The sequence below is a fragment of the Pipistrellus hanaki genome (genome assembly GCF_964339955.1).
Source record: "Pipistrellus hanaki genome assembly, chromosome: 18".
Classification (NCBI taxonomy): domain Eukaryota; kingdom Metazoa; phylum Chordata; class Mammalia; order Chiroptera; family Vespertilionidae; genus Pipistrellus; species Pipistrellus hanaki.
Window position 1 is genome coordinate 12,620,478 of NC_140520.1, and position 26,132 is coordinate 12,646,609.

Sequence of the window (26,132 nt, forward strand, 5' to 3'; positions counted from 1 at the left end):
AGGTTCGATTCCGGTCAAGGGCATGTACCTTGGTTGCAGGGACATCTTCAGTGAGGGATGTGCAGGAGGCAGCTGATCGATGTTTCTCTCTCATTGATGTTTCTAACTCTCTATCTCTCTCCCTTCCTCTCTGTAAAAAAATCAATAAAATATATTTAAGAAAAATTAGATAAATAAAATATTGTGTGCCCTAGCTGGTTTGGCTCAGTGGATAGAGCATCGGCCTGAGGACTAAAAGGTCCTGGGTTCAATTCCAGTCAAGGGCACATTCTCCAGTTGTGGGCTCGATCCCCAGTAGGGGGCGTGCAGGAGGCAGCCAGTCAATGATTCTCTCTCATCATTGATATTTCTATCTCTCTCTCCCTCTCCCTTCCTCTCTGAAATCAGAAAAAATATATTTTAAAAAAATATTGTGTAACATTAAAAAAGGGTTATATATACTAAGGGCATTATGTATCAAACCTGGGTTTTTGGTGTTTTCTCTCTTTTAAGAATAATTTTATTTATTGATTTGAGAGAGAGACATCGATTTGTTGTTCCACCTATTTATGCATTCATTGGTTGACTTATATGTGCCTGGACTGGGGATCGCATCCTCAGCCTTGGTGCCTCAGGATGACCCTCCAAACCACTGAGCTACCTGGCTAGAGGCTGGTGGTGCTTCTTTTTGCATGCCTCTTTGTATTCAGTAGTTCGGGGCTGTTTCTGTTAAAATTTACTTGTCGCACTTATAAGTACTACCCAAACAGAACGTTAATTTGACCACTGTGCTTGGTACAGAGTAGATGCTCAATAAATATTTATGAATACATGCACCTGTTTTGTGTCTCACTTTCCTCATCTATTAAAGCAGATAACTCCTGTCAGCTACCTAAAGGGATCGCTGGCAGAATCAGAGATGCTTGCTTGGGTAATAAGACTAGGTCTTGTCATTTCCCTGAGGCGGGGGCTGTCGCTCCCCAGGGGAGGCCCAAAAAGAGCCCTTAAAAAAAAGGTCCTGCAATTTTCTGGAGAGGGCTCTGCCCACGGTGATTCTCTACACCCGTAACGGAAAGAGCATGTGCACAGCCTCACGTTCGGAGAACCTTTGCTCTTGCTGGTTTCCTCATCAATTAAACAGCTGGGAAGAGAGATAGCTGTGGGTGTAATCCTGGCATCACAGGAGCCCGGCCAGGTGCAGGCAGCACAAACCCCTCAGAGGTAGGAATCAGGTTGATGAGTAAAGAGCAATTCCGACAAGGATGAAAGTTACCCAAAATAGCTACATTTGTGCAAACGGAGGTCTTTAATACTGAGAAAGACCGTGCAGAGTGACAGAACAGGACCAAACATTCAAGGGGTGGTGCCGAGCCAGCCTCTCACAGGACCCTAACGCCTGATCCAGTAACAGAATCAATTATTTATTTACACTGTGTTTGCCATGGAAACCCAGGGAAGGTCTGAGGCCCCGGGCTGTCTGTATTTCCTTTTCTCCTTCCTTTCTTCCTACCTCTTCCGCACATTTTTTTTCACTTCCTCAATTCTTTCCCTTCTTGCTTCTTCCCTCTATTCTCCCTCTCCTCCTCTTTCCTCTCTTGTTTTCCTGGTTTCCCCTTCTCCATTTTCTCCCTGCCCTCTCCCCATCTCCCCATCTTTACTTCCCCAAGCACCACCTACCATCTCTCCCCCATCCAGCCCCTCAGCCCGCTTCCCTCAGGTTCCACCTCCAGGCTTAGGGTGTGGAGGCAGCGAGGAGTCCTCAGCTCAGGGAGCACTTGGTGTTCTTCTTGTCAGAGGTCTTCAGGTCAGTGCCGGAGGACTTGCTTCCCTAGAGGCAGAAGGGCACAGGGATCAGGGTGAGACTGGCTGGCTGGGGTCGGAGGCTGTAAACTGTTGGAAGGGCACCCACCCTCACGGGAAGTCTCAGCGCTGCTCCCCTCCTCGGTTTTTACTCCTCCACCCGCCTCCCGACCCCCGGGGGTACTGAGTCCAGCAGAACCAACTCACCGATCTCCGGCTTCCTGACTTGAGCAAGATGTCCCGGGCCAGGGAACTGAAAGCCTGAGGAGAAAGGAGACTGGTCAGTACAGGCTGGAGAGAAGCATAAGTCTATCTTCCAATAGTCCATCTCTTCTGGGGGTGGGGCCGAGGGGTGTCTTACCTCATCCACATTCACACTGGACTTGGCACTAGTCTCGAAAAACCGGATTCCGTGCTCCCGAGCCAACTGTCAGGGATGAAGGGGGAAAAAGAGAGTTGGATAAAGGGTTGTCGCCAAGTCCTCTGCAAAGTGACCTCATCTCGGCCTCTCGGCAGTTCTAGAACATTGGCCAACTCGGTCTCCAACACTTACCTTCTCGGCCTGCTCCTTCTGCACCTTCCTCTTGGCCTCCATGTCACACTTGTTCCCCAGCAGGAGGCGCTCCACCCCAGCTGAGGCATTCTGGGAGCAAAAGGGTAAAGACATGAAAAGTTGGGTCAAGCCACTTCATCTTCTAAGTTCTATCCGATTCCCACATCTCTCTGGGAGGGTCCTCACCTCTTTGATGCTCTTCATCCAATTCTGAATATTCTCAAAGGATTTCTCATCTGTGATGTCGTAGACTAGGATAATGCCCTGGAAGATGGCAGAGTTCACAGAGGAGGCTGGGACCACAGTCCCTGTTTACTCCCCCTCCCTTCACCCCCCAAGTTGTACTCTAAGTGAGCCTACAAGTTTTATCTACGAGTCAAATCACTAAGTCATGTGGGACCCTCTGCAACCCCCCACGTCCCCCTGCCTCTCTGTACTCATAAGCCTACATTGCATTGCCTCATGCCCTCACCCCTTGTCCAGACCCACACTTTGTACCATGGCTCCGCGGTAATAGGCAGTAGTGATCGTCTTGAATCGTTCTTGGCCAGCGGTGTCCCTGAAGAGGTAGAGTATTTCACGGGGTAGGAGAGAGGGAAGGGCTCTCCAAAGAGAGATTCCCCGTACTCCCCACCAGCCAAGAATTTAGCTTCCACAGGTGGGGCTGAAAGGAGCAGAATTAGGAAACAGGAAAAGGGGAAAGGGATGAAAGCCACACGGGCTGATACTGAGAGATGGCAGAGGCCTAAGAAACAAGATCTCTCTGGTGTATTCATTGGATGCGTAATCTGTGCCAAGCACTGTGCACATTTCGTCTAATCTTAGCTCTATCCTTGTAGCTGATACATGCTTTATGGTCCTTATTTTACAAAGGAGGTAACAGATTTGGGAGGCTGAATAACTAATGTAACAGAACGAGAATTTAAACCAGTTTGCTCTTATCTATTGTATCATAATGTCTCCATTAAGCCTCATACCCTCAGGGTTTCCAGCTTCCTTCTGACTGACTGTCAGGTCAAACATCTACTAGGTTTTCTACCGTAGGCTCTCCATATTTAGAAAGAGCACTAGACTTAGAATCAAGTCTTAATTCTGCTGTTTGCTATTAAACTGCTTAGAGCTTGTTTCCACATTATATAGATCAACAGACATTTGTTGGCAAGAACAGAATACTCCGGAGCTGGGAGAAGGAAGAGTTACAAAAAGCTGAAAATAACTGAGCAAGCAGGAAGAGAGATGGCAGGACCCCTGAGCGAGGTGACACAAATGATCAGAAGTGCTGGGAGGAATGAAGCCAAGGGGAAGAAAAGGCGTTATCAGGGGCAGATGAGGAAGTCTGGTGAGGAATCCTGGGGCATTCACTCACCAGACTTGCAGTTTGATCTTCTTCCCATCTATATCCATGGTGCGGATCTTGAAATCGATCCCTAGGGGTCGAGAGCGTACATTGAAGTGGAGACAGGTGTGCGCGTGGTACGTAAAAGTGTGTTGGGGGCTAGACAGGAATGGAGCGTGGCAGTGCCAGAGAGTCTGCCGTGGAGGCACCCGGGAAGCAGCCTTGTCCAAAGTGTAACACTAGGAGAATTTCCTCAAAACGGCCTGTATGCCTCAATTAGAAAGCATGTTGTTTTTACAAATAGGGGGATGGGCTCTGTTTGTGAATTTTGTGGTGAAGGAGGCTTAGGGCCGCCAGTAAGGCAACTCTTGGGTCCACTCAGCCTTGCCAGCTGAACTGTCTCAATCTAGTCTGACTCCCCCAAAATATTACTTTCAGATTCCTTTTCCCTCCTGTTTTCCTGGAACCCTCTACTCTCGGTACCCCTCCCCCAATGTTGCCGCCCCTATAGGGTAAAGAGGGAGGAAAAAGGTAGCTGATGCCTGTCTATGTGAATTGTCTAGTAGGCCAGGCTTGGAACAAAAAAAAAAAAGTCTGAAGCTAAACAAGATCCCTCTTGAGACTGAACTAGGAAAAAGGGGCATTTTTCCTTCCCCTTGCTAACCAGAATTGTCTTGAGGCTCCGTTTGTTTTATGTCCCAGCAGATGAAGAAAGATGAGAGGGGAGGAGGGGAACACTGTTCTCAGTGGGAACTTGGGCACCTCCCCCAAGCCTGCTGGGAGCTCTAGGCAGGAGGCTGAGTCACTGGGCTGACTCAGAGACCCCAAAAGTCCCCTCACTCCCACCTCCTTCCCCAGGCTAACTGCGCATTCAGGATCACAGTCCTTGGGCCACTCTCTCTGCACACCCAGCCACTCCGTTTCACCCTCCCCACTCGTTAAGGAGCGAGAAAACTGAGAAGCGGATGATGATAAGGTGGGAATGGAATAGAGTCTGAAACTCGGTGGGACAGAAAGAGGCTGGCAGAGCTGGGAGACGGATGTTCAGGGAGGGGGAATCAGGAAATGTGGGGAGTGGGTCCAGAGCTCCAGGTGGATGGGGGAGAAGAGGAGCTGAGAAGGAAACGGAGAAGGGTCCACGTGGATTAGAGAGATGAGAAGAATGGCACCAAGAACGTGAGGGGCTGGCACCACGGAGGAGTTACCTGGAGATGGCAGGCAGTTAGAATTTTGGGTACCCCCCCAGAGACATGTATGGGGGATAGGTCTGGAACAGAGGTTGAGGACCTGGGTGTTGGAAGCCCCACGCTCAGGGGACTGAAAGGTAGGGCCACTCGTCATCGGGGCGCCTGGGGAGGAGGGTGTGGGGCGTCGGGGGTCTGGGATATGGCCAGTGGGCTCACCGATGGTGGAGATGTACGTGTTGTTGAAGTTGTCCTCTGCAAAGCGAATGATCAGACAAGTCTTGCCCACCCCCGAGTCCCCGATCAGCAGCAACTTGAAGAGGTGGTCGTAGGCTTTGGCCATGGCGGACACTCAGGGAGCCGGGGGAGGGGAGGGGAAGCGCCGGGCACCGGGAGGCGGGCTCGCAGGGCCGGTGGGAAAGAGCCGCCGGTAGCCGGGGCCAGGAAGTTTTCCTCCCTCCCCGCCCAGGCTCCGGGAGAGAGAGGCGGCTCCCCTCGCGGCCCCACCCCCTGCCCGCCCACCGCGTTCGGCCGGCCGAGGAGGCCACCGGCCCTGGGCTCCAGCTTTCCCCTCCCCGCCCGGGCCCACCTGCCTCCCTCCCCTCTCCCACCACTCACTAGCCTTCTCCTCTCTGCCTTTCCACCTCCTCCTTCCAGGCTGAGGCCAGAGAGGCAGGGCCGAGGGGAAGTGAAAGTTTAACCAGGATGGACCAGGGGAAAGAGGACTTTTGGAGGAATTTAGAGAAAGTTTTGGGGAACAATGGTGGAGACAGGGATGGGGCTGGGAGCTGACCAAGATTGGAGGCTTCTTTTTTGGGAGGGCTAATTCAAGGAAACAGAATCCTCCCGGGGCAGTTCTAGAATTCTGTGTTGTTCCAAGCCCTTGGTTCCATCTAGAATCCCAACTGCTTTTGAAAAAAGCGGGATTGCCGGGCAGTAGGCTATTTGTTGGGTCAGTCTGCCCCCTGGTGGACAGAGTGAACATGAACAGTGGTTATACCACAGCATCAGAGCCCCACCCCATCTCAACGCTGTCTCTCTTCCAGCCCCCATTCTGGGGCTTCGGTGGGCACAGTCTTCCTCCTGGGATTCTCTGTGTGATTTCTCTCATAAGCCGGTCAGGAAGCTAGAGATTGGGACAACAAACGCCTGGTCTCGTTCTTCTGATGAGATATGACTCTTAACACAGCCCCTACCCCACCGGATGGGCTGTGAATGTGGGTGGCCTTGGCAACCAGGAAGCTGAAGTGTGGAGAAGGTGGCTATAAAGAAACGAATTTATCTTTGCCTTTGTAAAGAATTACTCAGCATTATCTGCTTTTCCAACCACGGGCCAGTAGCACAGTCCTTGTATGAACACAGTGTACCGGTGGTGAGAAGGCATCTTTTGTTACTTTGCTTATCTTGGTCACTTTCTGTGCTCTTGTCTGCCCCTTCTCAAACACACTAACTGTTCAGTTCCCTTTTTATCCATTCTCTCACCTCCAGTATGTCTTCAAGCTGCAGCATACACCTCGAGTCTTCTTTATTTTTTTCTCACTAGTCAAACCATCTCTCATTAGTCCTTTAGCCACACCATCTAGACAGTCCTTTAAGTTACTGTTCCTTTTTCTTTTTTTAATATATTTTATTGATTTTTTACAGAGAGGAAGGGAGAGATAGAGAGAGATAGAAACGTCAATGAGAGAGAAACATCGACCAGCTGCCTCTTACACACCTCCTACTGGGGATGTGCCCACAACTCAGGTACATACCCTTGAACAGAATCAAACCTGGGACCTTTCAGTTCGCAGACCAATGCTCTATCACTGAGCCAAACCGGTTTCGGCTACTGTTCCATTTTCATAGATTGTTCTGATAATATAATCAATCAGTTCCTCCCCCTCCCCCATCTTATTTTGCCTGGATCTGGACTATTCCTCCCCTGCAGTTTATTATTTTTGCTCACTTCTCTAAAATGTACTCATGCTGCCTGGCCAGTGTAGCTCAGTGGTTGAGCATCAAGCCAGGAACCAAGAGGTTGCCACCGCTGCCCACAGGGCCCCCACCCCCTCTGATTCCTAGTCAGGGCAATTGCCCAGGTTGTGCTGTGGGCTTGATTCCCAGAAGCGGGTGTGCAGGAGACAGCCTATTAATGATTTTCTCTCATCATTGATGTTTCTCTGTCTCTACCCCCTCTTCCTCTTTCTCTAAAAATAAATTTAAAAAGCCGCAGCCAGTTTGGCTCAGTGGTAGAGCTTCAGTCTGCGGACTGAAAGGTCCCAGGTTTGATTCCGGTCAAGGGCATATGCCTTGGTTGCGGGCACATCCCTGGTAGGGGGTGTGCAAGAGGCAGCTGGTTGATGTGTCTCTCTCATCAACGTTTCTAGCTCTCTATCTCTCTCCCTTCCTCTCTGTAAAAAATCAATAAAATATATTTTAAAAATAAATAAGTAAATTAAAAAATCTTGCCAAAACTGGCTTGGCTCAGTGGATAAACCATCAGCCTGTGGACTGAAGGGTCCCAGGTTCGATTCCGATTTAGGGCATGTGCCTTGGTTGCAGGCACATCCCCGGTAGGGGGTGTGCAAGAGGCAGCTGAGCGATGATTCTCTCTCATTGATGCTTCTAACTCTCTATCGCTCTCTCTTCCTCTCTGTAAAAAATCAATAAGATATATTTAAAAAAAATAAAAAATCTTTAAAAATAAATGAAATGTACTCATGCTGGTGTATACCTGCTTTCATTGGAACCTCATCTCTGTAGTACTCTCTGCCTAGGTCTCAGAGCTTCGGCAACAATCCCTTTCTCCCTTCAGCTGTGACAGATTCATTCTGTCTTTGTATTCACAAACGCTTCCCTCAGCCTAAAATGCTTTCTTCCTAGATGATTGCATGGTTGACTCCTTGTCCTTGATATTTCAGCTTCCTTAGAGGTTTTACCGACCATTTCTTTCTTTCTTTCTTTTTTTTAATAACAATTTTTTTTTCAATTACAGTTGACATACTGGAACCAGTTCTTACAGGCTCTGTGAATAGCTCTAGCAACCCCATGTGTAATGATGTCACCACTGAAATTAGCAAAATCAGGGCGCTCCTCCACAGAACCTGTTAAACTTTGCCAGCACTTCCCTGACTGAAACTCACATCCCTTTTCTTTGGAAAAAAGCATATCGCTAAATGCCATTTGTGTCACCTTCCTTCCTCCCGTATGACAAATGGACATGGGAAGATGATGTTTCAGTCTTCATTTTTCCTTCCTTCTCATTTCCTGTCTGGGTGTCCGTGATGCCAAGATTAGAAATCTTGGCAAGGCATTCCTGGTGAAAATGTGGGAAAAGGATGTAGGGATGCAGATGGCACAATCTTTTGGGAAGGCAGTGGAGTAGTACAATTTCTTTGTGCATCACTTTCTTAATCAGTAACATGTGGATAATAATAGTATCAACCAGATAAGAGTTGTTATGAAGATTAACATATATAAAGCAGAACAATGCATCTAGTAAGCATTATGTGTTTGATGTAATTATTATTAGAGGTAAGGATGGAAAATTGACAATAAAATTAACAACTCTTAAGAGTAGGTTGGGGATGGAGGAAATATGTGAACTTTACTTAAAAAAAAATTAACTTGAGAGAAAGAGGAAGGGAGAAGGAAAAAGAGAAACATCGATTAGTCCTACTGGGGATGGAGGCCGAAATCTGGGCATGTGCCCGGGCCAGGAATCGAACCGTGACCTCCTGGCTCATAGGTCAATGCCCAACCACTGAACAACACCGGCCAGGAAAGGCCTTTACTTTTTTTATATTTACATTTCTGAATTGTTTAAAGTGGGCAAACGAAACCAATAGAAAAGTAATAAAGAAATTTAATAAGTCCAGACATAGCTTGATCGGGTTGTTGTTTTCCTAAGAAATTCCTATTTTTAGGCTCCAACTGTCAAAGTTAGCAAGAAATTTTCATTGTCCATTTATCTCTTGATAAAGGGCTTGCCTTGAAAAAATTCTTAGAATGATTTTTTTCCATTGATGGAGATTTGATCTCGAAGCCCGGGCATGTGGCCGCCACCAGGGGTCGAACTGGTGACCCGCTGGTACGGCGGGACAGAAGTCAATCCGCGGCGCCACACGGGCTCCTTCACACACTAGAAAGCTAACTCTCAGCCCGAGGCGCGTCTGACCTTCCGAAGATGGCGCCTTCCTCGCCCCGCCGCGGACAATGCTGACAGACGGACCTTCCCAACATGGCCGCCGAACACGGACGCGTCACTTCCGGCTGGGTGGCGGATATAAGGAGACGGACTTCCACTTTCGCCCCTTTCCGGCGGTGACGACCTCCCACGACAATATGCCTGTGAGTGCCCGGGTGCAGGTTTCAGCGGAGACCTCGCTCTGCCGTCCGCACGCGCCCCGCGCGCCGGTCTGGGGCGGCAGAGGGCCCTCCCCGGCCCTCCGCGCCGCCCGGGACCTTACCCACGGGGCCCGCGGAGGCCCGCGGGGCCCTGCCCAGACGGCAGCGGAGCGGAGATAAGATGGCGGCCCGGCTGCGCAGACACCAGGCGCGGCGAGGGGCGAGCTCTCCCCGGTGTGTGGCAGCGGGGGCTGTTCCCGATCCTCCCCTCCTCGCCGTGGGTTTCTAACTTTCTGCATCTCTGCCTCGTAGCTCGCTAAGGACCTCCTCCATCCTTCTCCGGAAGAGGAGAAGAGGAAACACAAGAAGAAGCGCCTGGTGCAGAGCCCCAATTCCTACTTCATGGATGTCAAATGCCCAGGTGAGCAGCTGGCGTGCGGCAGTCGCGAACGCACTGGACCCGGGAACGGAAAAAGGTGTGGTGTGAGCTGTGCCGTGTCCATGAAGCGGCCCCATTTCTTAGAACTTGAATGTGCGAGATGGGTAAAATTTTCTACGTTAGGAGTGATCCAGAGTGATTTCCCATCAAAACTCCATGTACCGACCCTACCATTTCCTTGTGCTAAGAAACCGGGTGATGTGTCGTGCTTCTGCCTTGGTCCTTGATGTACTTGTTTCTGGAGGAGCGGAGTGGGTGCGTTGACTTATTGCTGACCATCCTTCCCTCCAAAGTGGAGGAGTCTGTTTTTTGAGCTGTGGATTGTTCATTCCACTCCTTTCCCATTCAGGCTCTAGGAAGATAGTCACACATTATCCAAAAATCCATAGGTGGGGGCAGGTAGTCCGTATTGCTTCTGAGTTGTTCACATTAATGTATACCTAGACCCAGGTAATCAAGTTTCCAATAGGATAGTAAATTTCAAAGTTTACAAATAACTAGTTTGTGTGTAAGTGAAGGAGGGCATGGGAAAAATGTAACCCCTTCTTGATTTTTCCAGGCTGCTATAAAATCACCACCGTCTTTAGCCACGCACAAACGGTAGTTTTGTGTGTTGGTTGCTCCACTGTTCTCTGTCAGCCAACAGGAGGAAAAGCAAGGCTTACAGAAGGTAAATGCTTTAACAAATATAATTTGGGCTTTGAATCTTAATCTCAAAATGCTACTGTCTAAAGCTAGGATGATGTGTAGGTGATAAAAGGGGCTTTCCTGTGGGCGGCTCATCAGGCCTCAGGCCTGTGAGTGTGGGGCGGGGTAAGTGGGCTGTCAGTTAACTTAGAACATTTTTCTTCCAGGATGCTCCTTCAGAAGGAAGCAGCACTAAAAGCACCTCAAATCAAGATGAGTGGGAAACTATCCCAATAAACACATTTTGGATACATCCTGTTTATTGTCTTGTTTTACTGGTAGGAAGTTTACCTCAAGTATTCAGGGCCAACCAGAAGAATGGACTGCTAGTCATTTGGGGCAAGTAAGTAGCCAAGTATTTAAAAAGTCCATTGGGACATTCTCTGCCTAGGCTCATTGAATAAATCTTCAAAGCTTGATTTAAAAATGTAGTTTATCAATATAAATGAGGTATTTACTTTCACTGTTATGTTTTCTTAGAATTAAGAGCAAGTTGATCTTCGAAACACAATCCAGCACACCACTTTAACAGAATAGCTCAGGACCCTTTATTTACAATTCTCAGAAACCTTGTCTGAAGGCTTATAAATATAGACGTTGCTAGGCGGCTTCTGATGGCCAAAGGTTAGAAATTTTCAGTTAAAAAAAAAAACTCCAGTTTCCTACAGTTAAGGAGACTTGTCTAAGTACAGGTTAGTGCCTTATACTCCATAGCCAGTATTGTAGCCGACTCTGGGATGGCGGGGGTTGTGGATTCAGGAATGGAGAGGGAGAGCGTGCGGAGGCATAAGAACCTAGAAACCAATGGGAAAGGGAGAAGGGTGAAAGGTGAATAAGATACAGATGCTGCAATTTGAAGATGAGGGTTGTGATTCTGTACCTGTCAGCGGTGATCCTAGAGTTGGGACATAAACAACGGGAACTGTCTGTATCTTGTTTAGGAAGGCACTATATGCTGGAATCAGAACAAGAGATGTCAGTAAAGAGACATACCTGCCTTATTGGAGGAAGGCCTTAGTCATACTTCAAGTAACTTCATGGTAATTAGGAAATTTCTTGTCAATTTTTAGTTACTTATCAACTGGCCAAATGATGGGACAAGTGCAGGTGTAGACAAAATCATCTCTAGCTAATGAGTTTAACCCAAACTGGCCATCTAGCAGTGATACCCACTTCTGAATGGTATTTGCCACGTCCAATTTGATAGTTGTAACTTGAGCAGGACCTTTATTTAATCCACTAGGTGACTAAGGTTAGGGAGGCTGAATCTGTTTCAACTGCAAAAAACAACTAATTTTCATCCTTATTCAGTTTTTGAAATGAAGGATATAAGGACTCCTTACCTAGAAAGATGAAAGCTGTTGATGCCAGCACTACAAAGAGGGTAAAGAGGATCTGGTAAGAACCCATGAACTTCTGGAGGACACCTGAATCTTCACATTGATCTATGCATTGGCCAGAACAGAAGAAGAGAATAGTTATTTAATCACATCCAGGCCAGATGTTGCATTTAAAACCTTGTGTGGTCATAAGACTATCTAGCAGAAGCACTTGAAACCCAGCCCTTTAGGACATCAGTTTTTAAAACATGTAATACCTGGTTATTCAGTCAGGTGCACTGACTTCTTCCCTTAGATTGCTAAATAAAAAATGACAGCCGCCTGGCCTGTGTGGCTCAGTTGTTTGGAGCCTTGCCCTGTATCCAGAAAGGTTGCATGTTCAATCCCTGTTGGGGCACCTAGGGAAGGCAACCAATTGATGCACTCTCCCATATCGATGTTTCTCCCTACCCTTCTCTCTAAAATCAATACGCATATCCTTTAGTGAGGGTTAAAAGAAAACAATAGCTATCTGGTGTGACTGAATCAAAGCTAAACTTTTTTTTTTTAATCTTTATTCATATTACAGAAGTTCCTCATTTTTTTCCCCCCCTAAACTTTTTTTGGGGTCAGATTACAGCAAAAATATTTTTGTGTGAGTGTGCCCAGAATTTTAGAAATTACTTTGTATGTGCCATGAGGCGAGAGAGGTTGAAAATCCCTGCTCTAGGATGTTATTTTACTTATCGGGATAAAGTGAACTATATTTGGCTCCCAAATCCTAATTCTAGTAGCCATTTCCTATCTCCAAAGTAATAAACTACAATTCTTGAGCCTCTTATTCCTCTCAGTTTACAAGAATATTTAAAACTTCTGCCACTTGAAAATGGCTTTTACCTTTCCTGTGCATTTTAACTAAATGTGTTAAATTTTAATGGATTTGAGAGGGAGAGAGGAACATCAATTTGTTGCACTTACTTATGCATTCATTGGTAAATTCTTGATATGTTCCCTGAACGGGGATCAAAACTACAACCTTGACACACCAGGGATGCTCTAACCAACTGAGCTATCTGGCCAGAGTGTGGTTTGATTTCTCATTCTAATCCCTGTAACTTGAAACATTTCTTTGGATCCCAGATAACTTATTAAAGCCAAAGGCCCTTTACCCATTTTTACTCGGGGTGTCATTTCTAGGGAATACTCTGATTTGTATATAATGTCCTTAATAAAACTTGCGACTCCTGTCTTTGAATCATAATTGGTATCTGCCTTTGGTTATTTCAATTTCTTCAGTGTCTAGAACTTTTCTGTCCCACCAAACTACTTGAACTTCCAGGACTTTTAGTATAAATTATAAATTATAAGCAGGCCCTCATACCTACTTCCTATTCTGCATCTATAGTATAGGCCTTCTACCTTTAGTCTTAAACCGCTCCTCTCACCTTACTCTTTGATAACTGCTTCACTGAAGAATAAAGTTTCTTGAAGTGCATGTACTAAAAAGGTTGTCTAGGCTAATTCCTGACAGGTCCCACTGCTCAAAGTCCAGATAAAACCAGTGTGTTACTAATTTTTCTAGCATTCCTTTCATAATCAGTGAGCTGATTAGAATTAATCCTAGATTTCAAAGCTGCTCTAATAGAGCACAGATTAGAGTTGAACACTTTCTAGTGGGACCTTTGGGCACCTCAATTCCTCAACTCTGAAGGGGAAAACATCTATCCTTTTGAGTTAGAAAAATGCATTTAAATATGCTTAGGCCCAAGTGCTCATATAAGCAATCTTTCTCCCATGAGGAGATGCACTAGGGTTTAGCCTCATCCCAATAATTAAAGGGAGTACAAGTTCCCTTGAGGGATTGGCGAGAGTGGCATGAGAATGTTCCCTGGTTAACATCTCCATAACTTCTCACCCCAGACAAATTGGCATTTCTAAACTGGGTAATGGCTAGAATTAGGATTTGGGAAATAAGTCTTGTTTCTAGGGCTCACCATTTGCCCTTTGCTTGATGCAGAAAGATTAAATACTTTTTTTTTTTTTAACCCTTTGCACTCCGCTGCCCCCTCTCAGGGGACATCGGATTTCTAGCATATCACTCGGCTGTCCCCTCTCAGGGGGGACATTGCAGTTTATTAGTGATTATGGGGAATTGAGTTAATTCAACGCACGTTTCCGCCACAAAGTAGCGTCGAGTAGCTGGTAGCCAATGTCCAGAATGGTTTGGAGTGCAAAGGGTTAATATATATTTTATTGATTTTTTTTTTTTACCGAGAGGAAGGGCGATAGAAACATTGATGAGAAAGAAGCATCGCTCAGCTGCCTCTTGCACACCCTCTACTGGAGATGTGCCCGCAACCAAGGTACATGCCCTTGACCGGAATCGAACCTGGGACCTTTCAGTCCGCAGGACGACTCTGTCCACTGAGCCAAACTGGTTTTGGCAGATCTAAATACTTTTAAAGAAGACGAAACATCAAGAGGTTTAGAATGGAAAGTAGTACACTTATGAAGCTGACAGACTTGTTAAACTGGCATGACTATTATATGTTAAGTAAAAATTAAAAAAATAAATATATGTTAAGTATCACATCTAGCTAGTGATAAAAAAAAGCTATCTGAAGATTGTATTTTCAGTGGGCTTGGAAAATTGATCCATGCCCCAGTTTATGTAATCTTGGTCAAGTGACTGAATGTTCTCCATTAACTAAATGTAATGCCTCATTTTCCTAAAGGTAGGATCCCCATTGCTCACCTGCACCAGACGTCTTAACAGCTCTCACCAGCACAGCCTCACTCTGGCCTGTGAGCACACAGGAGATGTTGATGAAGACAGGCGATGTCATCTGGAGGGAAGTGAAGTTGACCACTCTGACTGGGTAGATAGCGAGGCCTGGGGTGAGGGCAGAGTGACTATGGCCAGAGACCACTAGAACCGGGGAGCTGGGGAAGACCTTGGAGAAAGGATAAAACAGCACTGTTTGAAAGAAGAAAAGACAGTTACAAAAACAAAACACAAAAGGAAAAGGCAGTTTTGTATTATATTCCAATCTTAAACATACACAGTAAGACTCCTGGATTTCTAGTTTAGCTAACTGACAGTAAGTCATTTTTTCACTTAGGTGTGTTGAATGATATGGGGGAAAAGGTGATCTGTGAGAATACAATAGGCTTCAAAAAAGTTTTAAACGAGAATTTTAAAGATTGTTTTTAATTAAGATAGCATTGGTGTCCTGGTCAGTGTTGCGTAATGGTTAGAGCATTGGCCCACACACCAAAGGGTTGTGGGTTTGATTGCTGGTCAAAGACATGAACCTGGAAGGCAGCTATGCTCACCACTATACCACCACCGCGGACAAAGACATGTACCTGGGTTGCAGGTTCTTCCCGTTACTGGTCTGAGCTCATACCAGAGTCAACCAACCCATGTGACACCCATTTCTCTCTTCTACCCCTTCCCCCCCAAAAATCAATGGAGCCCTGGCTGGTTTGGCTCAGTGGATAGAGCGTTGACCTGCAGACTGAAAGGTCCCAGAATAGATTCTGGACAAAACATGTATCTTGGTTGTGGGCACATCACCAGTGGGAGGTGTGCAGGAGGTAGTTGATCAATGTTTCTAACTATCCGTCTCCCTTCCTCTCTAAAAAATAAATAAAATATATATTTTTAACAAATCAATGGAGCTCTAGCCATTTGGCTCAGTGGATAGAGTGTGGGCCTGTGGACTGAAGGGTCCTGGTTTGATTCCAGTCAAGGGCACATGCCCGGGTTGCAGGCTCGGTCCAACATGCTGGAGGCAGCCAATTAATGATTCTCATCATTGATGTTTCTATCTCCTCCCTCTCCCTCTCTGAAATCAATAAAAATATTTTTTAAATACTAATAAATACATAAATGGAAAGAATATCCCCAGGTAAGGATTAACAGCAAAAAGATACCGTGTTTCCCCCAAAATAAGACATCCTCTGAAAATAAGACCTACTTACAGGTTTCCTTCTGAGTGAAATATAAGGCATCCCCCCGAAAATAAGGCCCCCCCTAGGCTCTGTCTCAGAATGCTATTGCTAAACATGAGAGATTTGGTCCACTGATTCTGAAAGAAATGGAGTCACAAGAAATTCACCAGCAAATTCAGGAATTGGATTGTTATGATGATGTTCCAGAAGATGATGACATGATTGTCACTGAATAAATGAGTAAATTCTTGATACTGTAGGATTCACAGTTAGACTGGTTTGTGTTGACAACTATCATACTACCGTACCGTATACAGGTAATAAATTTCCTTCATTTTCATTTAACAATAAATGTGTACCGTATTCTTCATGGAAAATAAGACATCCCCTGAAAATAAAACCTAGCGCATCTTTGGGAGCAAAAATTAATATAAGACACTCTTATTTTCGGGGAAACAGGGTAGTATTAGTGTTATCTTTCAGCTAATGACCTAGATTTTAAGACTCTGGGAACCCTACTGAATGGGACAGATTTTCTTCATCCTGCTTAGTATTTCCTATGGTGAATTTTTTCAAATAACAAAAACCTCTTTTTTCAAAACATACCTCTAGCTTCTCAAGAACTCTGTCAACTCCCAGTACTCTTATCTCCCCAACATCTCGTTTGTGGCTCAGCACCAATTCTGACTGGTTGATGTAAAAGGCTGGGTTGAAAGGAATGAGAATTCTTTGCATTCCATTCTTGCTATGTTCACTGATGAGTGTGGCCCACCCATAGACTGAGGTGTCAGCCATGCTGAGGGCCTGGAGCAGCTCCTCTGATTGAGGTCGAACCTTGATTAGGCAGACATAAACCCCTGAAGAAAAGAGGAAAATCTGAGCAGGAATGTTCAGAGGCTCTGTTGAGCCAGCTGAATTAAGATAAGAAGTAAAAATGGTGACATGTAAATTCAAAAGAAAATGTGAATACATGTTATTTAGTATTGGCACACTATGGACCACCAAAAGAAAATGGAGCTAAAACCAGTTTGGCTCAGTGGATAGAGCGTCAGTCTGTGGACTGAAGGGTCCCGGGTTCAATTCCGGTCAAGGGCATGTACATTGGTTGCGGGCAAATACCCAGTGGGGGATGTTCAGGAGGCAGCTGGTTGATGTGTCTCTCATCGGATGTTTCTGGCTCTCTATCCCTCTCCCTTCCTCTCTGTGAAAAAAATCAATAAAATATATTTAAAAAAAAGAAAGAAAGAAAGAAAATGGAACCCACACCTGAACTTGTTGCTTAAATTGGTAAATCAACATGCCAGGAAGTACTAAGTAATACGGTGCGAACAAATTATGGGGATACCGAATGAAGTAGTCTGTTGGTAAGATCAGGAAAGGGTTTGTGGGAGAGAAAAAAAAAAAGAAAGAAAAAAAAGGCATGCTTCCAGCATGGTTTAATCACTTCTCTATCAAACCACCACTTGGTTTTATTTGTCAGTAGTATTTTTCTAGTGACCCATGCTCAAACCTGAGCTGTTTTTTTTTAGCAACCTTCATTCTTTTTTATTTTCCTTTACTTCATTCTTATATTCCAAATCTTGCTAACTCTTTGAAATGCCTCTGACATGTCTGCCCTGTTAGTATTTCTTTGTTACTCTAGTCTAGACCCTTATCAGTTCATGCCTGTATTATTGCAATGGCTCTTCTATTTGGTGCTCAAGTTTGCCAAGTGAACCTTCCTTCAGTGGTTGCTCATTACCATTCACACTGCCTGGCCTTGGAGTAGAAACTCTCCCATAATGTAGCACTATCCTATTCACATTTGACATGAATCTCATTTTAGATTCGTTGATTTATATAGTTATCTCAGCGTAATATCTGTTTCTACTTTCTGCTTGTTAATGATAATCTGCTTGGAATAGCCTTCAGTTCAACAAACATTCAAACACTGTGCTACTTGCTGGGGATAAAAGATGAATGAGACCTAAGCCAAACCCTTATAGAGATAATAGGACTAACAAAACAGTAAATTATAATAGAAAAGCATTTTGTATTGCATTATAAACTAGGTATTATAGAGCCACGTTTAACAAATTAGAAGGAATTAAACAAAAATGTTGATTGAGAAAGAGTCCATATAGAGCAGATGAAACTGGAAAATATTCAGGCAATCCAATAAGAAAGTGACAACTGTACAAATATGGAAATAAGGGGGAATCCAGATTCAAATGGTGGAACCCACCTTTCTCCATGCTGAAATATGAATGGACATGAAAAACTTTACTTGCTGGAATGTCTAGTGAAGTATTACTGAACTGTATATGGCACAGTATGAGGGTCTCTGGAAGAAGTATTGTTGTAATGGCCAACGCTTGACTTGGGGTGCAGGACCCTAATAAGCAGAAAAGAGGTAAACAGCTTTATCACTAATAAGAATTTATAAAAGGGGAGGCTGTTGCATAGAAGCAGGTATAAAAAAGGAGTCGCTGAAACCGGTTTGGCTCAGTGGATAGAGCATCAGCCTACGGACTGAAAGGTCCCGGGTTCGATTCCAGTCAAGGGCATGTACATTGGTTGTGGGCACATCCCCAGTGGGAGGTGTGCAAGATGCAACTGATAGATGATTCTCTCTCATCGATGTTTCTAAGTCTATCCCTCTCCTTTCCTCTCTGCAAAAAATCAATAAAATATAGGTACTTAAAAAAAAAAAAAAAGGATGAGTCAATGATTTATTAAGGTAGAGTCAATTTTGAAATAAAAGAAGTTTATATTGCTAATCGAAAGGGGTAAATTAATACGGAAGATGAGGAAGTTGAGAACAATCACCCATACCTATAAAGAGATTCCTCACCTTTAAGATTGACCCCATTTCTGCCAGTGGTGATGAAGAACTTGAACACTGTTGAATTGGGAGTATTGGTGAGGTAAGTCTTGAGGTAATAACTGAGTGTTAGTCTTGACGATGCATTGACAATCACCTGCCAGGAAACCAAAGGCAAATCCATACCTAAATTCTTAGAGAATCTGGTTCTCTGCTTCTCATAACTTATTTAACCAAAAGCATCTGTTTCGCACAAATTGCTCTTCATGTGCTAACATTTGAGAACCACAATATCTTATGGGAAGAAAACATTTATTTTCTAAAAGGTCTCTGTCTAATATTCCTTCTGACATGTTCCCTTTGTATGATTTCTTATTAAATGCCTTTAAAGGCAATTGCAACTTTACAGAATACTTAGTATAGTCAAAACCGGTTTGGCTCAGTGGATAGAGCATCAGCCTGATGACTGAAAGGTTTGATTTCGGTCAAGGGCATGTACCTTGGTTGCGGGCACATCCCCAGTGAGGGGTGTGCAGGAGGCATCTGATCTTTGTTACTCTCTCATCAATGTTTCTAATTATCTTTCTCCCTTCCTATCTGTAAAAAATCAATAAAATATATTTAAAAAAATACTCAGTATACTTTGTAATGTTCTGCCTTATAGTGTACACATTTTTATACTTGTTAAAATCCCTCCTATTAGGCTCTAAGCTCTTTAACTTAGAACTCTAATTTATCCCTGTGCATTCTATACTGTGCCTTGTATATAAGGCTAGTGCTTAATGATTACAAAGAGAGAATGATTACAAAGAGATAATGATAATGATCCTTTTTCTGTCCAAATATCTTCAATTTAATGTAATATACTGTCCAGTCTCCTCAGTACTACCACAGTTTGTTTTTAAATATTTAAGGACCTTACAACAAAGTTACATATTGTAAAAACCATCAGTTAGGTCTCTGTTTTCAGCGTACTTAACCTATTAGTAGTATTTCACTGGTTGATTATTTCCTTCCTCTTGAAATAACTTTAAAAAAATATTTCAGAGAGCAATGGAGAGGAAGAAAAAGATAAACATCAATGAGGAGAATCATTGAGTGGCTGCCTCCTGCACACCCCCAAATGGGGTTCGAGTCCACTTCCCGAGCATGTGCCCTTGACCAGAGTCAAATTCAGGACTTTCAGTCCGCAGGCCGACGCTTTATCCACTGAGCCAGACCAGCTAGGGCTTGAAATAACTTCTTCACCTGGCTTCCAGAACACCAAAATCTCCGGGTTGTGGGCTTGATTCCCAGTAGGAGGTATGCAAGAGACAGCTGATCAGTGATTCTCTTCATTGATGTTTCTTTCTTTCTTTCTTTCTTTTTTTAAATATATTTTTTATTGATTTTTTACAGAGAGGAAGGGAGAGAGAGAGAGAGTTAGAAACATCGATGAGAGAGAAACATCGACCAGCTGCCCGCAACCAACGTACATGCCGGAATCAAACCTGGGACCTTTCAGTCCGCAGACCAACGCTCTACCGCTGAGCCAAACCGGTTTTGGCATCATTGATGTTTCTATCATTCCCTCTCCCTCACTCTCTGAAATCAATAAAAAATATTTTTTAAAAAATTAAGAAAGAATCCTAATACTGTTTTCCTTTAAATCCCAATAAAGTTTTTGGGTCTTTTTATATTTGATATGTGACTGTATTTCTTTTTTCTTTTTAAAAAAATATATTTTATTAATTTTTTTATAGAGAGGAAGGGAGAGAGAGAGCTAGAAACGTTGATGAGAGAGAAACATCGACCAGCTGCCTCTTGCACACCCCCTACCGGGGATGTGCCCGCAACCAATGTACCTGCCCCTGACCGGAATCGAACCTGGGACCTTTCAGTCCTCAGACCGACGCTCTACCGCTGAGCCAAACCGGCTTCGGCTGTATTTCTTTTTTATATGCGTATTTCCATTTATAGAAATGGATGCCCTTATCTCTTCAATCCTGGTATTGTTAAGTTTACCTCTCGATATGTTTTCACCAGTCCTGGGATGTCATGAAAGATAGTTGCTATTCCTGGACTCCGGGCCACTCCTACCCCAGTGACTGTGTCTGTCTGTAGAATACTGTCAGTAGAAATCATCCATACCCCAGGTTCACCTAGGAAGGATAAGAAAAAGCACTTTGCTGGAACCTTTTGACATAAATTGATGGTCACTTTAATCTTACCCAGACTCTAATCAGTAGGCCATTAAAGCATGTACATCTCTCTTCCCATCCAGCAGGAACACCCAGCTTTGAGGATAACTTAGAACTAAAGCCTATTGCCCTTTCCTTGCTTTTATTTCATCCTTCACTGCTCTTCAGCTAAGCGATTACCCTCCTTCAGAAGAGATGGCACAGCACCCTACACTGTCTACATAATACATTATATAGAGCTATGCATTCAATAGACTTCTGATAAATATAACTGGCTGATTTCTGATGGCTGGTTATTGAGAGAAATGGGCATTGAACTGAGAATTATCAGTTAACATGAAAAAGTAATAAAGTGCATAAAAATACTTTCAGAACTTAGATATTTGGGAAAAAATCCATTAAGGAATGAGTTGCTTTGTAACCATCGGTTGTGAGGTTAAGAAAGGAAGGTGTCCAGACCATTTTGGTTGAGGAGGTGAGTACTGAAACAGATGACATCTCCAACAAAGGTGAGCTTGGTGTCTGGCTCAATGGCGTGCTCGACAACGACAGGAATGTAATCTGCCATGCCTGGGTGTCTCCGATCCCAGAGCCCCACAAGTGTCACCCCTCTGTTCACGGCCTGGGCCACGTAAGTATAGTTCCTATTCCCTGGTCCGATGAGTAGTAGGTCATCTCTGAAAGTAGATATGAAAAGTAGGAATTTCTGAAAAGGGACAACAGTTAGAAAACAGTTCTGGGAACAGATCCTATCCTATCCTATATAATAAAAGTGTAGTATGCAAATTGTCCACTTGACTGTGTACTGGGCCTCTAGTTACATTATATTCAACAGCACAAAAGTTCAGAAGGAATTTTACGATGGAGAGTAAGCAATCAAGGGCCAGAAATCAGTCTATTACCTTCACTACCATTATATAGTGCACAGTAAGGCTTTTTTTTTTTTTAATTACACTTTTTTTTTTTTTCAGTACTACTTGATAATATTCCAATTAGCTCCATATAGAAGCTTTCTGTGAACTAGAACTTGACAGATTCAAAATATCCTGATATTTTTCTTCATTGAACAACTAATAACTATTCTGGTCTTTTCCCATTGTAATGAAAGAAACAAAGATCAGATTCCAAGTTCAGAACATGAGAGCAATTTACTGGAGCTGCTATATAATACTAGCCTAATATGCAAGAATTCCTACCATAGTGTCATTGACTTCCATACCTGTTCAGAGCCAGATAAAGCTGGGTGTTGTGTGTGTGGAATTTCTCTCCGATGCTGTTATAAAACTGAACAATGAAGGTGAGAGACATGCCCAGTGGAAAGGCTGACAGGGTCCTTCCTTGGGCCGTGTACAGCTTGGGCTGGCTGCTCATTCGCAGGTATGTCACTGGTGCTACCTGTGGGAGACAAAGCCCACTGGTACAGAGAAGGATGCATTGGAGAGGAGTTGTGTTCATATTCTGAGATTTCTAATCAAATAGAGGCCTGATGCACAAAATTCCTGCAAAGGTTGGCCTTCCTTCCCCCAACTGCTGGCACCAGCTTCCCTCCAGCCGCCGGCAGGCACCTGGGACCCAGGCTTCCCTCACAGCCCTGGCTTTGTCCAGAAGGTAGTCCGGAAGGACATCCGGTCTAATTAGCATATTATGCTTTTACCATTATAGATGATAAAAAATGTGCTCCTCTTTCATATGAAATAATTAGCTCTTGATTTAAACTGACTTAAATCAGAGTGAACATATGACAGTATAGGAAATGGCTTTTAATTATTAAAGCTGTGGGAATGTGAAGAGAAGCTTTTTGAGGAAAGAACTGTAATTTATTTTGTGCAGAGTGCTCAATATTGTTAAATAATTATTAAGAATAGTATAATTTGTGGGGGTTTTTTTTCACTGTAAGAGATAAGCTGTGATAATAAGACAAGTTCAGCTTTGCTTGGCCAGCGTGGTTTAGTGGTTGAGCATTGACCTATGAACCAGGAGGTCACAGTTCCATTCACAGTCAGGGCACATGCCTGGGTTGCAGGCTCCATCCCAATAGGGGGCATAAAGGAGCCAGCCAATTGAAGATTCTTTTACATCATTGATGTTTCTATCTCTCCCTCTCCCTTCCTCTCTGAAATAAATAAAAACATATTTTTAAAAAAAATTAGCTCTAACCAGTTTTGCTCAGTGGATAGAGTGTCAGCCCATGAACTAAACGAAGGGTCCTAGATTTGATTCCAGTCAAAGGGCACCCATCTTGGTTGCAGGCTCCATTCCTGGCCCTGGTCGGGGCACATACAGGAGGCAACCAAATTGATATGTCTCTCTTACATTGATTGATGCTTCTCTCTCTCTGTCTCTCCCCTTCCTTTCCACTCTCTAAAAGTCAATGGAAAAATATCCTTGGTGAGAATTAACAAGAACAAAGAAAAAATTGATTTTAGCCCTGTCCAGTATGGCTAAGTGGCTAGAGTGTCATTCTAGGCACCAAAGGGTCTCAGGTTCAATTCCAGGTCTCTCTTTTCCTCTCTCCATTCTTCCCACTCTCTCTCTACGAATGAATGAATGAATGAGTGAATGAATGAATGAGTGAATAAAATATCCTGGAGTGAGGATTAGAACAAAGTATATTATAAATTTGTTTCACAGGCCACAAGGAAATAAAAGGACTATGTACAGTCTTTGGGGAAACACATAGAGATGAGAGGGGCCAAGATGAGTCTAGACTCTAGGGCCTTATGGGCACATTTCCGGGGTAGGGGCCCAGTTGGCATGGTCCATAACCCCATGAACTGGCCCAGCAAGTCCTGCAGCATGGAAAGACCAGCTCCAATTCCTCCGCCAGCAGCCTGATGATCCCTAGGCCCCCAGCAGTTCCAGCAAATGGCACTCCAGCAATGCCAGCGTCTTTGGGAGGAGGTCCCTCTACTGTTCCTAAGACCAGCTTCTCTCAAAGCAGCACTAGACTGAGGACTTGCTTCTCTCCTCTTTCTGCTGTTTTGAGTTCTTTGGCTTGATCTTCCTGAATTCATCACAACCACACAGGATCACATTCATATGCTTGTCGAAAGCCTTGAAGGTGCCGTGAAGACATGGCTGTCTGGCGGGATGCACCTCATCCTCTAGCTGCGGTGCTGCAGGCTCTTGCTGCTCTTGCCCACAGTCATAGTGGCAGTTCTGTGCTGATGTGTGTGTTAGACTAAGTTACCTCTGAGGAATTATCTAATTCTAATTTTTTTTATTCCGAAAACAAAGCCTACTTTTGATAGCAATAGGTCAGCACTTCTCCCATACCAACCTTCTTGCCCAAGCTGTTCAGAAGACAATCATACCAAGTTGAGGCTGTAACAAGATAACAAAAACTCTAAAGTTCACTTTAACTTTTTTTTTTTTTTTAAATCCTCACCCAGGATATTTTCCCATTGATTTTAGAAAGAATGGAAGAGAGAGGGAAAGACAGAGAGAGAAATTTCGATATGAGAGAAACATTAATTGGTTGCCTCCTACACATACCCCGGCCAAGGCCTGGGCCAGGGCAGGGAGGAACCTGTAACCAAGATACATTCCCTTGACCGGAATCGAACCCAGAACCCCTCGGTTTGCAGAATGACACTCTCCCCTGAGCCAAACCGGCTAGGGCTAACGTTCACTTTAATTTGATGGTTTAGAGTCATGTCAAGATTATCTCTTACCTTATAGCTCATTTCTGACTTCCTGAGAAGTCTAATTCTTAAAAAAGGAAATGTGCCTGTTAAGGCCATAGTATTCCTTTTACTTTGTTTGTTTGTTTACAGGAAGTGCCTGAACTCACCTGAACTGCAGTGATGGTTGTCTGGTTGACTCCAAAAGGTTCTATAGAAGTAACTTCCAGCACGGCAGTGCCTGCGATGGAACCGGCTTTCAGGAGCCCTTCGCCGTCCTCCTCAATGACGGACGAGTTAGGGAAACACTTGAGAACACGGGAACTCACAAAGGCAGCCCCTTCCCTAGGGAACAAACAGAGCGAACGGCATCTCTTGGAGACTCTGTTTGACCAGACAGGATAGAGACTGCCAGGATTACTCTGAGGAACTTGTTTGCCATTCTTTATGCTTCTTTGTTCCTCAGGCAAAAGTCTGCTTTGGATATGCTTATTATTATTTTTTTAATCCTCACCTGAGGATATGTTCTTACTTATTTTAGAGAGAGAGGAAGGGGGAGAGGAAAAGAAACATTGATGTGAGAGAGAAACATCAGTCAGGAGGTTGGTTGCCTCCCATACACATTTGACTGGGGATTAAACCCACAATTTGGTTTGTGCCCTGACTGGGAATCGAACCTGTGACCCTTCAGTGCAAGAGACGACATTCCAATCAACTGAGCTACACCAGCCAGGACTGTGCTTATCTTTTTAAAAAATCAAATTCTATTATATGTTTATCATTAAAATTACTCAGCCAAAATAACTGAAACAAAAGGATTGAAACAGGTATTCAAACAAATAGTTGTACATGAATGTTCACTGCACTATTCCCAACAGCCAAAGATGAAAACATCCAAAATGTCCATCAATGGGTGAATGGACAAACAAAATGTTATATCCTTTCAATGGAATATTATTTATTCATAGAAAGAATGAAGTACTGATATTTTCTATAACATGGAAGAACCCTGAAAATATGTTAACGGAAAGCAGCCAACACAAAGGTCACATATTGTGTAAGTCCATTTACAGGAAGTATTCAGAATAGTTAAATTCATAGAGACAGCCGGTTGCCAGGGACTAAGATGGGGGGAGATGGGAAGTGACTATTATGGGTATGGTGTCCTTTTGTGACAATGAAAATATTTTGGAACGAGACAGAGGTGACATAACACTTTGTGAATGTACTGAATACCACTGAACAGTACACTTTAAAATGGTTAATTGTATGTTATGTGAACTTTACCTCAACCAAAAATAAAATTATTTGTGCATTAGGAAAATCACCTAGAAAGCAATATAGTTCTTTTCCATGTGCAATGTTTTACTAAAGATGAAGTTAGAATCTGGCCTCTATTATCCTTACCTATTGGTATGAAGTTTCAGTTGAGAATTCATGGGCATTAGAATTTGCTCAGGTTGGCAATCTGGATAAAAAACTTGGAGTTTTTCGAATACCTATAATGAGAAAAAAATTATTTTTTATCATATCTGGAAAAGATAAATTATGACCTTTACTCACATATGGATAACTACAAACAAATCTGCCTAACTTCAATTTAGCCTAATGTTCCACAATATTCTTAAAATGTATCTAGGTATTCTATACTCAGCTGGCATGGCTCAGTGGTTGAGTGTTGACTTATGAACCAGGAGATCATGGTTCGATTCCTGGTCAGAGCACATGCCCCAGTTGCAGGCTTGATCCCTGGTGTGGGGTGTGTAGGAGGCAGCTGATCAATGATTCTCTCTCATCGCTGATGTTTTATCTTGCTCTCCATCTCCCTTCTTCTCTGAATTCAATAAAAAATGTTTAAAAAAAGATTTATCTAGGTATTCTAGACTATATAACCTAATATTAGGCTTGCTTTAAATTTACATTATTGCCGAGACCGGTTTGGC

The 26,132-nt window shown here is 43.9% G+C and overlaps 3 protein-coding genes across 4 annotated transcripts in view; 1 reads left to right on the forward strand and 2 right to left on the reverse strand.

Annotated features, from left to right (window-relative positions):
- Window positions 1–1,266: 1,266 nt before the first annotated feature.
- Window positions 1,267–5,330, reverse strand: RAB13 (RAB13, member RAS oncogene family). The gene is made up of 8 exons (XM_084866925.1): window positions 5,072–5,330; window positions 3,699–3,759; window positions 2,831–2,891; window positions 2,519–2,596; window positions 2,333–2,422; window positions 2,141–2,206; window positions 1,987–2,040; window positions 1,267–1,807 (listed from the first exon to the last, which is right to left on the reverse strand). The coding sequence occupies exons 1-8, from the start codon at window positions 5,193–5,195 to the stop codon at window positions 1,739–1,741; spliced, it is 603 nt and encodes a 200-aa protein (XP_084723051.1). The 5' UTR covers window positions 5,196–5,330; the 3' UTR covers window positions 1,267–1,738.
- Window positions 5,331–8,822: 3,492 nt separating this feature from the next.
- On the forward strand, window positions 8,823–12,887 carry RPS27 (ribosomal protein S27). Of its 2 annotated transcripts, none has more exons than XM_084866928.1 (5): window positions 8,823–9,184; window positions 9,494–9,602; window positions 10,180–10,290; window positions 10,475–10,650; window positions 11,619–12,887. In XM_084866928.1, exons 1-4 carry the CDS (start codon window positions 9,050–9,052, stop codon window positions 10,501–10,503), a joined length of 384 nt encoding a protein of 127 aa, XP_084723054.1. In that variant the 5' UTR covers window positions 8,823–9,049; the 3' UTR covers window positions 10,504–10,650; window positions 11,619–12,887. The 2 variants fall into 2 exon arrangements, with proteins under 2 accessions (XP_084723054.1, XP_084723055.1); XM_084866929.1 differs by having other exon boundaries at window positions 9,144–9,415.
- The window catches only part of NUP210L (nucleoporin 210 like), a 52,434-nt gene continuing 36,958 nt past the window's right edge, over window positions 10,657–26,132 (reverse strand). Inside the window, exons 29-39 of the mRNA XM_084866941.1 lie at window positions 25,597–25,688; window positions 24,360–24,534; window positions 21,786–21,961; window positions 21,026–21,243; window positions 20,391–20,527; window positions 18,417–18,543; window positions 17,808–17,957; window positions 16,190–16,440; window positions 14,382–14,580; window positions 11,188–11,262; window positions 10,657–11,101 (exon numbers count right to left, since the gene is read on the reverse strand). Of these exons, the coding sequence (XP_084723067.1) occupies window positions 11,001–11,101; window positions 11,188–11,262; window positions 14,382–14,580; window positions 16,190–16,440; window positions 17,808–17,957; window positions 18,417–18,543; window positions 20,391–20,527; window positions 21,026–21,243; window positions 21,786–21,961; window positions 24,360–24,534; window positions 25,597–25,688 (1,701 nt within the window). The 3' untranslated portion in view covers window positions 10,657–11,000. The remainder of the gene's footprint in view (window positions 11,102–11,187; window positions 11,263–14,381; window positions 14,581–16,189; window positions 16,441–17,807; window positions 17,958–18,416; window positions 18,544–20,390; window positions 20,528–21,025; window positions 21,244–21,785; window positions 21,962–24,359; window positions 24,535–25,596; window positions 25,689–26,132) is intronic.

Bases quoted from the DNA above. Each gene is read 5' to 3' on its own strand.
- RPS27 (XM_084866928.1), top strand. From the start codon at position 9,050: ATGCTGACAGACGGACCTTCCCAACATGGCCGCCGAACACGGACGCGT. The intron at 9,185-9,493 runs GTGAGTGCCCGG...TCTGCCTCGTAG, and splicing joins CCTCCCACGACAATATGCCT to CTCGCTAAGGACCTCCTCCA. The intron at 10,291-10,474 runs GTAAATGCTTTA...TTTTTCTTCCAG, and splicing joins AAAAGCAAGGCTTACAGAAG to GATGCTCCTTCAGAAGGAAG.
- RAB13 (XM_084866925.1), bottom strand. From the start codon at position 5,195: ATGGCCAAAGCCTACGACCACCTCTTCAAGTTGCTGCTGATCGGGGAC. The intron at 3,760-5,071 runs GTGAGCCCACTG...CTCGACCCCTAG, and splicing joins CACGTACATCTCCACCATCG to GGATCGATTTCAAGATCCGC. The intron at 2,892-3,698 runs GTGAGTGAATGC...CTACCTCTTCAG, and splicing joins AAGATCAAACTGCAAGTCTG to GGACACCGCTGGCCAAGAAC.